General features: G+C 44.2%; 1 protein-coding gene across 1 annotated transcript in view; it reads right to left on the bottom strand.

The window, feature by feature from the left end:
• Positions 1-6,878: 6,878 nt before the first annotated feature.
• Positions 6,879-17,438, bottom strand: part of LOC134209277 (uncharacterized) — a 34,663-nt gene continuing 24,103 nt past the window's right edge. The window contains exons 2-9 of the mRNA XM_062685269.1: positions 15,383-15,534; positions 13,726-14,853; positions 12,643-13,389; positions 10,523-11,008; positions 9,499-10,412; positions 8,371-9,445; positions 7,272-8,281; positions 6,879-7,215 (exon numbers count right to left, since the gene is read on the bottom strand). Of these exons, the coding sequence (XP_062541253.1) occupies positions 6,879-7,215; positions 7,272-8,281; positions 8,371-9,445; positions 9,499-10,412; positions 10,523-11,008; positions 12,643-13,389; positions 13,726-14,853; positions 15,383-15,534 (5,849 nt within the window). The remainder of the gene's footprint in view (positions 7,216-7,271; positions 8,282-8,370; positions 9,446-9,498; positions 10,413-10,522; positions 11,009-12,642; positions 13,390-13,725; positions 14,854-15,382; positions 15,535-17,438) is intronic.

Genomic DNA, 17,438 nt, shown 5'->3' with positions numbered 1-17,438 from the left:
GAATGCAAAAATGGTAACTTGGCTTAGAAACCTCGCAGTTAATAACTGTGGAAGTGCTTAATGAACACTAAGCTGCGAGGCGGCTCTGTCCAAGTGTGGGTATGTAATGCCAATAAGAAGAAGAAGAAAAACGAACAGTGGGTAATGTCTGTGACATAACCGCTAAGTGGACGTAGGACTTAACTTGACCATGCCTTTAAGATACATAATATGTCCAAATTTCTCACATCAACTATTTTGGATAAATAATGGGCGTTGCATACCATTCCAAAAATCAAAAAATCTTCTCATCAAACCGACACAGAAATCAAATCTACCTCGAACAAGAATCATCAAAAACAATTCAGGAAGTTTCTGTCCGGTCACGGAATATTAGCCTCGACAGTGGCAACCTTCCCACTGAAGGATTGCCTGAAATAAGCCACAAGTTGGCCCAGCAGGGGATGTAGGGCCTCCTAATCCGTGCGATAGCGACTGAAGGAGAACATTATTTTTAACTCTTAGAGCCTTGAAAAAGGCTGTTTACTTCTGCTAAGTCCAAAAAGTAAGAAAACGATCTTTTCAAATAACCGCGAATTACCTTATTTTGAATCTTCACTGCTTCCCAATTGGTGGGCCAATCAGCCAGTGTCTTGTATCCCGCTTCTTTGTCAGCCAAAGCGTCATCATCATCAACGCGTTCGAGAAGGGCTTCTTCTTTTTTACGCTTGTTGCTCGCTGCTGGCGTCTATTTCCTAACGGGAACTTTCGCTTGATACAGGCCAATAAGCCGGGCAAGCGAGCTTAGAATTGCAGTTCAGGTGAGAAGTACGTGTTCTTTTCTGAGACAACATTGTTAGTAGTAGATGGAAGGAAACACCCGGACATGGGATTTTGGGTGATAAGATTTAGAATTGGTAACATGGGACGATCATTCAGTCACGTTCGCTTTGTGTGCGGTCAGTATCAAACAATGTTTATCTAGATATTTCTTGATCAATGCCAAAAAATCCAACATTTGAAGAAAAATCGATTGATAGTTTATTAATGTTTGAGCTGTTATCGGTGTTTTTCTATTCAAATAAGATTATGTGAGAGATTTGGACATTTTATGTTTTTTAGGCATGGTCAAGCGAAGTCATTCGTCCACTTCGCGGTTAAATCAGAAAAATTACCCACTGTTAGTTTTGACGCTATTTATGAAAATCACGCATAAAATTTTATCACTAGAATATTGGATTTGTCACCCAAGTACAATTTCTAGCCCGAAGGGTATTGAAAGCTTTGATATTGATCTCTATTATTGGCTCTCTGAAGAACCGTTTGATTTTTGGACATACATGCTGCATCATGTGGCTTTTCTTCAGCCTGTCTCGACTCATCACCGATGCCGGCCGGTCTCGGCTCGACTCTGCTGCTGCCGGTATCTGCTCAGCATTGCTGCTTTGTCGGGTCTGTAGGGTGGACTGATGATGGTGTCGAGCCGAAAAAGCGGTCGGTGCAGACTTCATTCCCTGCTAAAAGGTGTGAGTGCTGTTCAATCGATGATGCGGTTGCTTCGCTTGTCCCAGTCAGAATGAAAGGAAAAAATCGCGTTGCGCTATTTTATGGCTTCTCGGCAGACCCAGCGGCTGCTCATTCGCTGGTGTCTGCACCAATCAGAACGTGGTATTTAATGGAATGATGCAAGAATTATGCGGTACCCATATTTATAGGTTCCCTTGATCTCAATGTTTTTCATTGAAAACAGTTTCATGCCTATTGAAACAAGTTTTCCGAGTCTTATCAAGCATGGACATAAAAGGCATACTTGAAATCTGTCTATTGAGGGGCTTACCGCATAAATTCGTCCATTGAGACGAACGCTATTAACGTTTAAAATCTTTCAACACAGCGTAACGCGGTCGATTTGAATATTTTGGAATGAGACCCGGTATAGTAAAGAGAGACGTAAGTCCTACGTCAAAAGAAGTTCCGGGTTTATCGAAATTTGTTTGAATTTCACTGAATTATTATTTTTGATACACGAAAAAGCATCATCACCGGGAATAATCTGGGTTTTTGATAATTTCAAACAAATAAACTTTAGTTTGTTGAAAAATACCTGGTTTGCTCGAACAATAAGGAAATCTATTTTCAATTCCACTGAACGTTCAAATCAACTCATCCAAACTCTTGCATTTGATAACCCAGCGAAAAACGTTTAGTCTTCCAGTTCGATGAACACTTCTCAGTCTCATGAACCATAATCGTGTTTCGAATTTACTGCAACCCAGGGACCCAGGGTACAATCGTATAGCAGCGAGACGGTAGCGCATTTCAATCTGCTAGCGCGTCTCCCGAAATCAGGAAAATTTCTTTGCTATTTAATTTGCTCTCCATTTCCGCTTCCGTTGGTTCCTAATTGTTTAATTCGTTTCCCGTTTTCATTTGCAGCTATTTACGTTCGTTATCCATTTTAATTATTTTTCCGCTCAAGCCACCGGCGACGACCGGGACTGTGAAGGCTTGCTTGCCTTGCAGTTAGTGTGTTTTGTGTGCAGTATGCAGCAGTCCACAATAGGGTTCCACTGCTGGTGGAGTACTTTCCTATTGTGGGGATATCTTCATATTACCCGGCAGCTGGTTCTTCGAGAGGTACTTGTTCCTCGCTAGAAGAAATAACCCCATAGTGCAAATTCTCGCCTGTCTGTGTCTTTTAATATATTTAATTTTTTCTACTTCCATTCACTGAGCTGACCAGGCCGGGATAAATAGAAAAGCTCCAGTTGTTTTCCTCTGTCGCTCAGTACCAGTCAAAGTATCCTTCCATTGCACGGATGCCATCCACCCATTTTCTCATGTTGGTAGGTTGGTTGGCAGTTGTCGCTAATCTAGTTTTATAAGATATTTGTCAACTGCAAACAATTGGACTTGCCAAGCCAGTCAAGTTGAGAGAAAGATGAGTTCCATTGGCGGAGCTACAAAACTTGATAAGAAGGGTTCTATATTTGGGATGGTTCAGGCATAGACGAACATGTTTAGAATTTTAGTTACAAATAACCATTATCACTATGAGTTACATCACATGAAAAGCCATAGGCTTTATTTTCATAAAACTAGATGGAATAATATTGATTTCAGGTTACTCTACATCAAATGGTATAGTCGCAATTCATTGTATATCACTTCATTGGAGAATATAAAAAAGTAAATCCAGACATGCATTGATATTATTCGTCAGACAAATTAAAATCTGATTGCAATATTCATTCTCCTTCTCTCTAGCTACGCCATAGTCGAGGTCTGTCCCTCGAACATGGATTAGAGAGAGCGTGCTGCTGATGTTGGTTGTTGTATTTTCGTCTCCAAAGAAGTGGAAATTATCTCCACTTAGTTGTTAACTTGGATTGAGACAGAGTGGCACAGGCACGGGATGGAGCGGGGACAATGTTCCTGGTCAGGATCTGGCAGACAGCCATCCTGATGTGGCAAAACTGGGGAAAGCGATTCACTTGAATGGGACCAATGGAGGGATGTATGTCTTAATGGACTGCCTGCCATTTGCGCTTTATCGAGCGTGGGAATTGACTGAATCCGGAACGATTCTGCATGCGTTCGTGTTCAAATAAGATAGCTATGAATATTACTGTGGGTAATCTTTAAGAAACTGAAGTATAAAGGCGCCGTGTGAACAATACAGAAACATACAAGTTATGCCCAATTAACAAAAATTGTTTACATATGAGCACTGAGGTGCAAAATTATGTCTGATGGTGTTCGTCATTAAATACTGGAAAATTAATGTCAATAGCCGAAGAAAATGGAGTATTTTGTTTGGATTCTTTATGTTGAGAGAACGTATATATATAATTATACATGTCAAAAAATGTCAGTGAAGTGGGAAGGAGTTAGAGAGAAACTGGGAAACTGGAATCATTTAAGAGTTCTCGCCAGGACCTTACTTGGCTTACATACATATACTGTCATTACTTTTCGGATGCTCCCGTTCCGGAAGTCAAAAATAATCGTATTATGTTCGATTCAGATACAAATACCGCAACAATAATCTTTTTAGGATTTTAAAAATAGTAAACTTATTATAGTCTGTCAGATAGCATTATGTCAAAATTCAATTAATAAATCTTCATGATTATTGCCATTGATGGATTCTGAAAAAAAAAATAAAAATCTTTCGGACTTTTCATTCCTGTTTTATTGTGTTCTTTTGAAAATTACTAATGATTTTAGAAGTTTAGCAATGGTCAACTGAAGCTTGTTAGTGGGGCGTGCTTCTCCGTTCCTGTTTGGTCGTACTTGTATCAGGTTGCAATAAGCCTATTTTTATGGCTAGGAATGATTGTGAGGAGTTTACGCCCTTCTCTTATTGTCTATCATAATAATTGGGAGCAAATCCTGCAAACAAAAGTCAAACCCCATCTGGGTAATTTGTTGGGATGAGGCAACCCGAGAAAAGCATGAGAGCAAATCGATAACTTGTTTTGAGATTGTGAAATTGCGGATTTTGATTACTTAGTTTGATATCTTTTTAGTCGTTTTAACCGTTAAAACCCAGATTAATCCACCTAGCGGTGATGGTGCCTTTCTAGACCTTCGTAAAATGTGTGTGCTTGAAAATAGAGGATGAGCTAGTAGCTAGGAGAAAAATAGAAAAATTTCTTTGACCTTTCTATGAAAATCGGATTATTTCAAGCAAAGATATTGTAGATCCAGTTGAAAACCGAATATCGTATTTTGTCCCATTCCCGGATGTCGCAACTGCATCGCGAGTGGTGCGCATGATGGCGCACGACTATGGCACAGATGCGCACTACTCGCGATGCGGTTGCAACATCCGGAAATGTGAGAAAATGCGATTGTCGTGAGATCTCAGTTCGGTTTTCAATTTGATCTACAATATGCTAATAAGAATTTCGACATTTTTTTCCTTTTCCAATCTTTTTGACATCACATTTGACAATCATTTTGACATGACTTTTTGATATCACTCTTGGATGTTTGTTAAACTGTTTCGACTACACAAAAAGAAAACAAAAATGTCATTCCCAACACGCGAGCGGAGGGAAATATTTGTTATCATATAAATCTCATTACCTTCCTTCTGCCAAACTCTCGTGTATCAGTGTGGAAGCATCCGATAGTTCGTTTTCGGGGCGAAATTATAGCTTTGTTGCACAAGAAAGGCAAAAAGGATTTTGGCCATAATTTCTAAGGTAATATTCCAACCTGGCCAATTTTCAATAGAAAATAATGGAACAGGATTCCGCGACCAACGAAATTTGTTACGAGCGAATCGGTTGAGGATAAGTGCATGAAAAATGAATGACATTTTTATGCGATTTTTACGTATAAATTTATATTTTGGCCATAACTTCCGATCCCATAGTCCAACCTGGCCAATGGAATGGAATAGAAACAATGGGACACTATTCTGCGTCGAATGTAATTTGTTGCGTGTGAATCGGTTAAGGCTAAGTGCAAGAAAAGTGAGCCAGATTTTTTTTACGCGATTCTTTATAAAAAAAAAGTATTTTGGGCATAACTTTCTAGCCCATTGTCAGATCTGGCAAATTTTCAATAAGAAACAATAAGACACAATACTGCGTCGAATGCAACCTGTTGCGAGTGAATCGATTTAGGGTAAGTGCAAAGAAAGTGAGCCTGACTTTTTTACGCTATTTTTTATAAAAAAAAGTATTTTGGACGTATCTACCGAGCCCATAATCCTATCTGGCCAATTTTCAATAGAAACAGGCGGGCAGAATACTGCGTCGAATGCAATGTGTTGCGAAGAAATCGGTCAAGGGTAAGCACAAAAAAAAATTAAGCGAGACTTTTTTACGCCCTTTTTTTATGAGAAAAAGTATTTTGGCCATAACTTCCAAGGCCATTGTCCGATCCGGCCAATTTTCAATAGAAAACAATTGGGAAGAATACTGTGTTGAGTACAACCTGTTGCGAAGAAATCGGCTAAGAGCAAGTACAAAAAAAAGTGAGCGAGGCTTTTTTTATGAGAAAAAGTATTTTGGCCATAACTTCCAAGCCCATTGTCCGAGCTGACCAGTTTCCAATAGGAAACAATGGAGCAGTGTCGAGGCTGGCAGGGCGCAAAGGAAAAACACAAACCGGTTCTGATAGCTTTGTGTATTGAGCTTCAACTATAATTAGATCGAAACGTAAGTATAATATTTCACAGTAAGTATTCAATAATTACTCACAATTCGGTGGGCCTATATATCTTGCGCACCTGCTGTGCCACACACTAACCTCTACCTAGTGGCCTAAATTCAGTTAATTAATTATCTGATATTATCTTCATTTAATATTATTTTCTCACTTTTTCTTTTCAGGATTTGTCGGAAGGACCTACTGGACCACAGACTGAACAGACTGCGACGATGGATTTCACGCTATGACTGCGGATAAAAATAATAAATTATGTGGATAGCTTTGACCTGACTCAACTAACCTCACTTTGCGACTACAATCTGGCAACTGTCGCCAAAGGTATAATCCTACCGAACTAATCCTTAATCGGTGGAAAATCGAATCGAGCACTACACGCTAATTTTCTGAACCGTATTTTAATTTTCAAATTCTCTTAACTAAATTCACTGTTTTCTTAAATCGTAAACGTCTCACTGCTGCTTCAACGTAGCTGGAATGTGGCGAAGAATGACCGGAAGAGCCCGATGACAGCTTGTCAAACGAGCGATGTCATTCCACCAGCGTCGACGCGGCGCTTCGGCAGCTGACGTGGCGCTTTGACAGCTGACGAGTGCCCTTCAGATTCGGTGTTGGGCAAGGTTGCCAGCTTGACGGCTTCTGCGTTAACAGTCTCCCCAGGTGTGGTCCGAAGTTCTCCGGAGTCTCACGATGATCCTTGAGGTCAAGCAGCGCTAACCTTGAGACCGGCCGCACCACGCTCTTTGTCCAATCTGTACGACGGCCTGACGATGTCGACCATCCGGATTCGAGATCATGCGAATGATTCGTCCTCGTTCCCATCCGTTTCGCTTCGTCGGTTCTGCGACCATCACCAGATCTCCTGGTTCTAGCGAACGAGTTTCGTCGAACCACTTCGGCTGTCGGCGGATCACCGGCAAATATTCGACCATCCAACGTCTCCAGAAAACATCCAGCTGACGCTGGATTAGTTCCCAGGATCTCCCCAGGATTTCTCGGCGGACTAGTTCACTTGGCTGAACCCAGACTGTATCGTTGCTTCGTTGATCTCTTCGTTGTATCACCCCGCTTGAGCTCAACACCAAAAAGTGATTCGGTGTAAGTGCCTCCGACTCCTCAGACTCCTCAGCGGCAGATACGTCAGAGGCCTCGAGTTCACCATACGTTCAGCCTCCACGACCAGTGTCTGCAGCCCCTCGTCATCGAGTTTCTCCTCGGAGTACGCCTCGGTCATGGAGGTTTTTACTGACTTCACCAGGCGTTCCCATGCTCCTCCCATGTGCGGTGCTCCTGGCGGAATGAAGTTCCATTTAGTATTGGTACTAGTGAAGGTGTCGGACAGTCCCTGGCTAATCTGATGTCGCAGCACTCGGTCAGCGCCTTGGAAGTTTGTTCCGTTGTCACTGAAGAATTCGGCGGGTGGGCCTCGGCGACCCACGAATCGGCGGACGCAGGAAATACAGGATTCGGTTGACAGTGTGTACGCGACTTCGAGATAGACGGCACGTACTGTTAAACAGGTGAACAATGCGACCCAGCGTTTGACGTTTGATCTTCCCAGCTTGACCAGCAGCGGCCCGAAATAGTCCCCCCCTGTGTAGGTGAAGGCCCGTTCATGGTGAGCCAGGCGAGCAGGTGGAAGCGGCGCCATTGGTGGAATTGCTGGTTTCGCTCGGCGGATCTTGCAGAACGTACATTCACGGCTTACCCTTTTGACCACCAACCGCAGTCTTGAAATGCTGTACAGCTGGCGGATCTCGTTAACCACCGTTTCTGTATTTCCATGACGGTATCGCTCATGGTATCGACGAACGAGAAGTTCCGTGATATGATGATTTCTCGGCAGTATAATTGGATGACACACGTTGTAGCCGATGTCTGCAGCTGCTCCGATCCGGCCACGTTCACGTAGCAACCCGTTGTCGTCCATAATCGGCATTAATCGGTAGATGGAGCTGTGTTTCCCGATAGCCTCCTGCCCGGTTTCGTTCGGTACCTTGTTGGACAGTGCAGCGATCTCATCAGGGTAGGAGTCGTACTGCACTAGCTTGCATATCGTAGTTTCTGCTGCTCGAAGTTCAGACTGCTGAAGTTGTCCTGTGTATTTCAGGTGCATCTTGGTCGTATTGCGTGTACGAATCGGAGAGCGAATGCGGTTGCTCGTAGTAGCCGATCCCAAGAAGAGAATCGGTCGAAGTCAATCACCGGCTCGAATGAACAGTGGTGCAGAATCGATGCCCGCATCTCCTCGGTAGTAACCATCACCGGCTCTTTTGGATGAGGCCACTCTTCCTCCGGTAGGCGCAGGAAGTCCGGACCATGGAACCACTTACTGTTTGGGTCGAAGTACGGACCGCTGCCCCATTTAGTCGCTTCATCTGCTGGGTTTGACTTTGATGGCACCCATCGCCATTCGCTTGCCGTGGTGTGCTCCAGAATCTCTCCTACTCTGAAGGACACGAATTGTCGGTAGCTCCTAGGGTCGGCCATGATCCAGGCCAGGGCTGTTCTGGAATCCGTCCAAAACACCATCTTGGATACAGGAATACCGTGATTTTCTCGGACGAACTTCGACCAACGTACGCCCAAGACACAGCCTTGTAGTTCTAGTCTGGGAATAGACCACGGCTTTAGCGGAGCAATTTTGGATTTGGCAGCAATTAAGCAGCACAGCGGACCCATTTCTGAACTAAGAGTGCGCAGATAGATCGCACAAGAGTACGCTACCTCGCTTGCGTCGACGAACACATGGAGCTCGGAGTTGTGATAGGTCTTATGATTCGCATGGTGGAAATAACATCTAGGAATGCGCACCCCGGAGATGTACTCAATCATCTGCACCCACCGCTGCCATTTCGCAAATACGTTTGTGCTGACTTGTTCGTCCCATTCAGTGCCTTCTCTCCAAATGTCTTGGATAAGAACTTTGCCATGGATGAGGAACGGTGAGAGCAATCCCAATGGATCAAATAGAGTCATCACGCATCGTAGTACCTGCCTCTTTGTCGGCCGCGTGGCCGTTTGAATCAGTGACTGGACTTCTACACTCATCTGGGTGGAAAAGCTCAGCTCGTCGGTTGAAGGACTCCATAGCATTCCGAGCACTCTCTCTGTATTCACTCCGTCAACGAGTTTCAGTTGCTTTTCGGCTGCAAGTGGAACTTCGCCCAGTCGTTCTAGCACCGTGCTACTGTTCGACCGCCAGTTGTGCAATTCGAACCCTCCGTTGCCGTGTACGTGTCGTACCTCGCGTGCCACTTTTGCTGCTTCCTCTTCCGTGCTGAAACTCGCCAGATAATCATCAACGTAGTGGTCGTTGATAATCGCTTTTACCGCTTCCGGATACAGCTCTCGGTGTTGCTCGGCGTTCCTGTTTTAACGAACTGTGCTGATGCCGGTGAACAAGTACTGCCGAATGTGGCAACGTCCATCAGGTATACTGTGGGCTTCTCAGACGGGTTGTCTCGCCACAGGAAGCGTTGGGAGTTCTTGTCTGCTTTTCGGATTCGGATCTGGTGAAACATCTCCTGGATATCTGAGCTGACTGCCACCCCGTACAGTCGGAAACGGAAAAGAATCGCGGGAAGAGAAGAGAGTTGATCTGGTCCTTTGAGGAGTGCACTGTTGAGCGATACGCCGTCGACCTTAGCCGCAGCGTCCCAAATAACGCGGACTTTCCCCGGTTTCTTTGGGTTCATCACCGCTCCGACTGGGAGGTGCCATACTCTCCTTGGATCCGCTGCTTCCATTTCTGCTTTCGTAGCCTTGTGCGCGTATCCTTTTGCTGCGTATTCGCGTATTTGTCGGTGCAGATTCTCCTTCAGTACCGTGTCACGATCCATCCTGCGCTCTAGGCATTCCAGCCGACGCACTGCCATGTAATAGCTGTTCGGGAACTCTACGTGGTCTTCTTTCCAAATTAGTCCCGTTTCGAAGCGGTATCCAACACGGTAAGTTGTGGCTTCCATTATGGTTAGCGCCCGTTCGTCTTCCTGCTTCATCAGGATTACTGTCGGACATACTCCTACTCCTTCAATGGCGAAGAAGTCTTTCACCGCCTCGTGAAGTGTTTCATCACAGGAACATTCGCAGATGTGGAAACTGTATGAATCTTGTTTACTGCTTTCATGGGGACCGTAGACGCACCAACCTAGTCTGGTTTTCACCGCCACCGGCGCCGTCCCATCTTCTCCTTCTCGTACTTTCAATGGTAGCGCTAGCCGCAAATTATCGATCCCGATAAGAATCTTCGGAACAGCGTTCTTGTAGCTGCTGACAGGAATGCCCGTTAGGTGCTTGTGCGCTTAACTGCCGCATCCATCTGGAAACTTTGGCAGGGAAGACCCAGGTTCTTTACAGTGCGCGCGTTTAGCAATTTGTGCCGCTTGTCCTGCCCTAGTCCAGCTATCTCGACAGTGACCTGTTGGGAACCCTTCTCTACGCGTGAAGTATTCCCAGTCCAACGAAGGCATAGAGGGAGAGGAGTGCCTTTTAGTCCCAGCGAAGTAATCAAGTCACTTTCCACCAATGTCAGATCCGATCCCTCGTCAAGAAAGGCGAACGTGTTGATCGAACTGTTCTCCCCGTAAAGAGTGACGGGAATGATTCGGAACAACGTCGAGGAACTCAGGTGCCGATGGGTGTGGTTTTCTGCGACTTGAACGGTGGATTCCGATGACTTTGGTGGGCCTCTAGATGAGTGGAGAAGCGGATGATGACGGTACTGGCAGCCATTGATGTCGCAAGACTTTCTGCCTCGGCACGCGCGTCGTCCATGGCTGAATAGACAGTTTTGACATAGACTCAGCGCACGGACTCGTCTCCAACGATCATCGACTGTCAACTGTTTGAACGCGTTACAATCTCGTACTCGGTGACCGCTCTTATTGCAGTTCAGGGCAGTGTTTCAAGAGCATCCTTCTACTCTCAGATTGAAACAAGCATGCTTTGAAATAATCCTTATTTTAAAGATTGTTTCAAATCCTTAGTTTTTCTAATCTCAGCATGCATGATTGATGCTCGGATTCAATCCTAGATTTAAATCTTTGGAAAACTGTTTTGCTAAATTAGGAGTACAAATAAACTGAAATTTCACATAATTGGTTAATATAAGTAGTGAAGTCGGAATTTGAAATATATTTTTGATGCTTTTATTAAAATACTGTAGAAGATAAGAAATCTGTATCTATATTCCATGGTGGAATTCGAAGGATACAGAACTCTATAGAGATGAGGAACCTGATAATACTTTGTTAAACCTAACAATGATATAAAATACCGTTCAAAAAGGATTAGTAGGACTATCCACATTATGGTAGGTATTTTCGGGAAAGAACGTATTAAATGTTGGTTGGGCGTGACTGAATTGAACCATCCTGTTGCTGGAAGTAATGTTTGTTCATCCATCCTTTCACGTTCGGCTAAGACCGATAGGGTATGTTAAAACCAGTCGTCCACTATACTGACACTAACGGGAGCTCAGTTCCCGTGGAAGGGCCTTTTGTTTTTCTTCTCTTTACCCAGAAACGAAATGTTGACAACCGCCAGGATTCTCAAAAAATACCGAAGATTTTTTTTTTCAATGGTTTTTAATATTTTGAAATTAAGCTCTGTGTGGAAGAAACTGCTATGCAAATGGCTATTTTTAGAGAAGTCGAAAAATCATAGATCCTGCCACCATCCACATGAACTGATTTAGGGGCCGTTCGAAAATAACATCCTTAGATTGAAGGAGGAAGGGGTCCAAGATATAGTGACAATACATACGGGGGGAGGAGGTTGATACATCTCAAAAAGTAGTGGACGTCATATCATCACCCTTATAGCAGTGAATCTATAGAAGGCCCATTGCAAACGGCTGGCGTTGGTAGAAAAAAAGGTCAATCACTGTACTGAAATCAAATAAGAACAGTGCATTCTTTGGTTCTTCAACTATGTTTTTCGATACATGGCATTGTGGTAAATGAAACTAAAGAATTATGTCAATAAAACAAAATTATTTATCATATTTATTCTATAGTTTGGTATTATTAATTTTTTGGATTATCACCACAAGACCGCCATATGAGGATTGTTTTTTAGGATATTATTATCGTCGATTGGGTTGTGGATTATCGATCGTTTCAGCTCCTCAAAATGCCCATGATAAGAAGGACATTCAATAATACAGAATTGTGCAGGATTGCTGGTAAACTATTTTATATGTGCGGCCTTATCTGCAATGAATAATGACTGATTGTGAAATGCAATAATACATTTTGAACATACAAAATTGATCTGGGTAAAAAAACCTTGACTGACACTTCAGTGAAATTGAATTACTGAATAATGTCAAATAGATTACTAGATTGGGATTGTACAAAAAGCATCAAATGTTTTGGGATTAAATCCCAGGATTCAATCCTCCCATACAAAGTGAAAAAAGACAATGCATGCCTGGATTGGGATCGTTTGCGTGATTGGGATTGATCTCTCTACCATTTTTTGAATCTCAGCAGCTCCCAGAGTGGGATTTTTTGAAGACTGGTTCAGGCAATTGAACTGCTTCGCCGTTTCTGTCGGATCACTCGATGAATCCCATGTCCTTCCGGGCGTTTCCACTGCGTGGGAGTTAATGAATCCTTTGCCCTTCGGGCGGTCGCGAGGGTTGTTTCGTTTGACCTCTGGTTCGAAGGTCACTACACTTGTCGCATCTCGTACCACAGCTGCCATATAATCGCCGAAGGTTTTGAGATCGACTTCTTGGAATCCTCGCTTATACCCCGCCCACATCATTCGTTGATCCGCAGGAAGTTTAGCGACGAGTTCCTGCAGCAGTGACGGGTTTGATAGGTGAGCGCGTTCGTTCGCAGCTTCTATATGGTCACATAACGCCTGCACTGCCATTCCGAAGTCAATTAGTCCTTCCAGCTTATCCGACTTTGGGGCTGGAATTTCTCGCACCTTACGAAGCAGAGCGTTGATCAGCAATTCCGGTCGTCCGAACCGCAAGCGAAGTGTCTCGATGACCTGCGGGACTGCTGCTGGCAGCACCAACCGACAGCGAACCGTTTCAAGCGCTGGTCCAGACAGGCACCGTTGGAGGCGCAGCATATTTTCTCCATCTGTAAAACCACAGGCTTTCGTTGTGTAGCGATAGTTAGAGATGAAGATCGGCCATTCCGCTGGGTCACCGGTGAATCGAGGAAGTTCTTTAGCCAGGGACTGCCTTGCTGCTAACTGCTGCTGTGTTGGGCGAACTGGATCTCGTTGGGGAATCACTTGGTTTTGTATCACGCTTTCGTATTGTCGAGGGGCTGAGACGAATTAACCGCACGCGAGGGGGAGGACGCGTTTCCACTTCGGTTAAATTTTGTTCAATGTAACTGGTCTGATTTAAATCAAGAGAGCGCGCGAATAAATTTCGCTGCTGCTCCAGAGAATTTATAGGAGGCATATTATGTTCTACCGGGCGCGCGACAAATCGCTGCTGCTCGCTGGTAGTTGTTTTGGTCGTAGGGCAATGTTCTGAATCGTATGGGTTTGTAAGTTGCATAGTAGTACTCAAGGCTTGACGCTTACCTGGGGTTCCATCGTTCGACTTACCGGTGGCCGGCTGGTTTGTCTTACCGGCATCCTTAGCGACCATAGATCCTCAAGTGGATCGGTTCCACCAACTGCTCCATCTGATGAATGACGATCCCACTGTATCTGGTCGTCTGCGGGAGTCTGTTGCATCGATCGGTTCGTCTTCGGGATGGTGCCGGTCTGCTTCTTCACTTGCGACGTGTTCGCCGCTGGCTTTGGTGGCCGCACCATCGACGAGTTGACCGGAGCTGAACGATGAACTGGCTGGCTTGTTTCTGCGCCGTGTTGAAACTTCTCCAAAAGCTTCCGGCACATTTCTACTTGAGATCGTAGATTTGCCAGCTCTTCAGATGTTGGGTTGGCGCGATGCTCGCACTGCTCAACCCGATCCTTGAGGGCTATGAAGGCAGCTTTCGGATCCCTTTTGGCCTTCAGAAATTCCACGGTACCTGGCTCGATCGCCGAGAGTGGAATTGACACCATCACTGGAGCGGTAGTTTTCGGTGTATCACTGGGTGGAGGCATCGACCGACGAGCATTCGGTGCCAGAGGAGCTCCAGGAGGAGTTGGTGTCACTAAGCGCATATTCGACGAAGGTGAAGTCGCATCGATGATTGCACCACCTCTCGTGCCGCCACTACGATGGCTCGCAATTTCCTCCCCATCTAGTACTCTGTCGATCAGTTTCTGCTGCTCGTCCAAGTGGCGCCGCTGGAGTTCCAGTTCCACACGAGCGCGTTCGGTCTGCTGTCGTTCCACCAGCTGATTCAGGCAGACGGAGAACACCGATGTTGAGCTAGTGTGGCTGAATTCACTTCGGACCGATATGACGTCATCACTCTGGTGTGCGGCATGCGCGGTGCAATCACCACACAAGAAGGATCGATCCCGGATGCTCTCATTCACCTCGGCGCAGGCGTAATGCTTCCAGACGTCGCACTGGTCGCACTGGACCATGTTGTCCGCACTATCTGGCCGTTGGCAGGCCACACAGTTGTATTCCTCGTGGCCATCGGTCGCGCTGTCTTCCATGTTGCCACGAATTTTGAAGATTTGTCGAGGCTGGCAGGGCGCAAGGAAAAACACAAACCGGTTCTGATAGCTTTGTGTATTGAGCTTCAACTATAATTAGATCGAAACGTAAGTATAATATTTCACAGTAAGTATTCAATAATTACTCACAATTCGGTGGGCCTATATATCTTGCGCACCTGCTGTGCCACACACTAACCTCTACCTAGTGGCCTAAATTCAGTTAATTAATTATCTGATATTATCTTCATTTAATATTATTTTCTCACTTTTTCTTTTCAGGATTTGTCGGAAGGACCTACTGGACCACAGACTGGACAGACTGCGACGATGGATTTCACGCTATGACTGCGGATAAAAATAATAAATTATGTGGATAGCTTTGACCTGACTCAACTAACCTCACTTTGCGACTACAATCTGGCCTACCGAACTAATCCTTAATCGGTGGAAAATCGAATCGAGCACTACACGCTAATTTTCTGAACCGTATTTTAATTTTCAAATTCTCTTAACTAAATTCACTGTTTTCTTAAATCGTAAACGTCTCACTGCTGCTTCAACGTAGCTGGAATGTGGCGAAGAATGACCGGAAGAGCCCGATGACTGCTTGTCAAACGAGCGATGTCATTCCACCAGCGTCGACGCGGCGCTTCGGCAGCTGACGTGGCGCTTTGATAGCTGACGAGTGCCCTTCAGATTCGGTGTTGGGCAAGGTTGCCAGCTTGACGGCTTCTGCGTTAACAAGCAGAATATTGTGTTGAATGCAACCTGTTGCAAAGAAATCAAGGGTAAGTACAAAAAAAAGTGAGCGAAACTTTTTTACGCACTTTTTTATGAGAAAAAGTATTTTTGCCATAACTTCCAAGCCCATTGTCCGGGCTGGCCAATTTTCAATAAGGAACAATGGAGCAGAATACAGCGTCGAATGCAACCTGTTGCGAAGAAATCGGTCAAAGGTAAGTACAAAAACAGTGAGCGAGACTTTTTTACGCGCTTTTTTATGAGAAAAAGTATTTTGGCGATAACATCCAAGGCCATTGTCCGATCCGGCCAATTTTCAATAAGGAACAATGGTGCAGAATACTGCGTCGAAAGCAATCTGTTGCGAAGAAATCGGTCAAGGGTAAGTACAAAAGTGAACTAGACTTTTTGCTCTTTTGGTGTACACACACAGACATCAGCGAACATATAGCCTTTACGTACCTGCTATCGATGAGAGCAAATAGAAAACTAATTTTGATATTGGTTTCCTCTATAACAAAATAAGTACAAAGTTTGATATCAGATCATATAATTTAGAAATCAACAGCAAAATGAGATCAAAATATGTAATCAATCATGATGATTCATACTTGAAAACAAATTGTGATTTCAATATGATGTCAACATCAAAATATGTTTTCTATATGTTCTCATTATGACTCAGACTTTGCTCAGGAAGGATGTATTTTATCACCGGCACCGCTACTGTTTCTCATAGTAATCGATGAGATCATGGTGAATGCGTTTGACCGTGTACCAAGCCGTGGGCTGTTCTGGGACTATTACTTTGGAGCATCTGGACGACTAAGATTTGGCTGATGATGTTTCCTATTAGCGCAACGGTGATCTGATATGCAGAGTAGACTGGCCCAGGAAACATAAAGGTTCGTACTGAGGGTGGTGGGTTCGAGTCCCATCGAAGGGAAAGTGGTTACACACTTAAATTATTTTGTAGACCTCGGCAAAATTTTTGCCGAGATTCCAACAGCCGAGATCTTAGTAATATTTTTTACTGAAATTCGGTAATTTCTTTACCGAAATTTCGTCAATATTTTGACGAAATTCGGCAAAGTTGATTTTTTGCCGAGATCTCGGTAACGATTACCGATTACTCGGTAAAGTTTACCGAAATCTCGGTAAAAATTTTACCGAAATTCGTCGAAATTATTACCAATATATCGGCTGTTGGATTCTCGGCAATTGGTAAACTTAGAATTTTAAGTGTGTACCTCGAATCAGGGTTGTAAATATTCGGCAGCACTGGATGAAGGTGATGTTTTTTATATCATTTTTTTATTTTCTTCCTGCTTTGAAATCAACCTCACATTCCCGGAGAGGCAGAAAAGTAAACAACAGAACTCACATCACCCACAGCGCCGCGAAGATAAAATTTACCACAGCAAAATGTACACATTCACCCAGCAAATTGAAAAAATTCACCACGCGTTTAAATGGGCCACTCACAGTCATACGGTAAGGCGCGAACTGAGCAGCATGTCAGAGCGACTTGAGAGTGGCTGAATGCGAAATTGAATAGTCGGTGTTGGAAATGATTTTTCGGCTGCACCCAGTCGCACTCACCACGGCGGCGATGAAGCCGACAGCAGATTTTACTGAGATCCATGTTTTTCACTGCATTGACTGTGAAATATTTCTACCCTGCCTCCAATACATTTTCCAAATCAATATCTTCCACATAACGTACATATTCACATATGAGTTTTCACAACATTGTAAAACAAAATGTTGTCAAATTCCACGGGGCACACCCCAGGATTGTGTCTTTGGATCAGAAAATCAATCCCTCAAAATTTCAGCCCGCTTGTTGCATAAACTGGCGCATTTGATTTGAAGTTTGTATGGGGATTTCAACCAAAATATACAGGAAAATACACCTCCGTCACTTATTC

Source organism: Armigeres subalbatus, chromosome 2 (assembly GCF_024139115.2).
Source record: "Armigeres subalbatus isolate Guangzhou_Male chromosome 2, GZ_Asu_2, whole genome shotgun sequence".
NCBI lineage: Eukaryota > Metazoa > Arthropoda > Insecta > Diptera > Culicidae > Armigeres > Armigeres subalbatus.
This window is presented reverse-complemented; position numbering and strand designations above follow the sequence as displayed.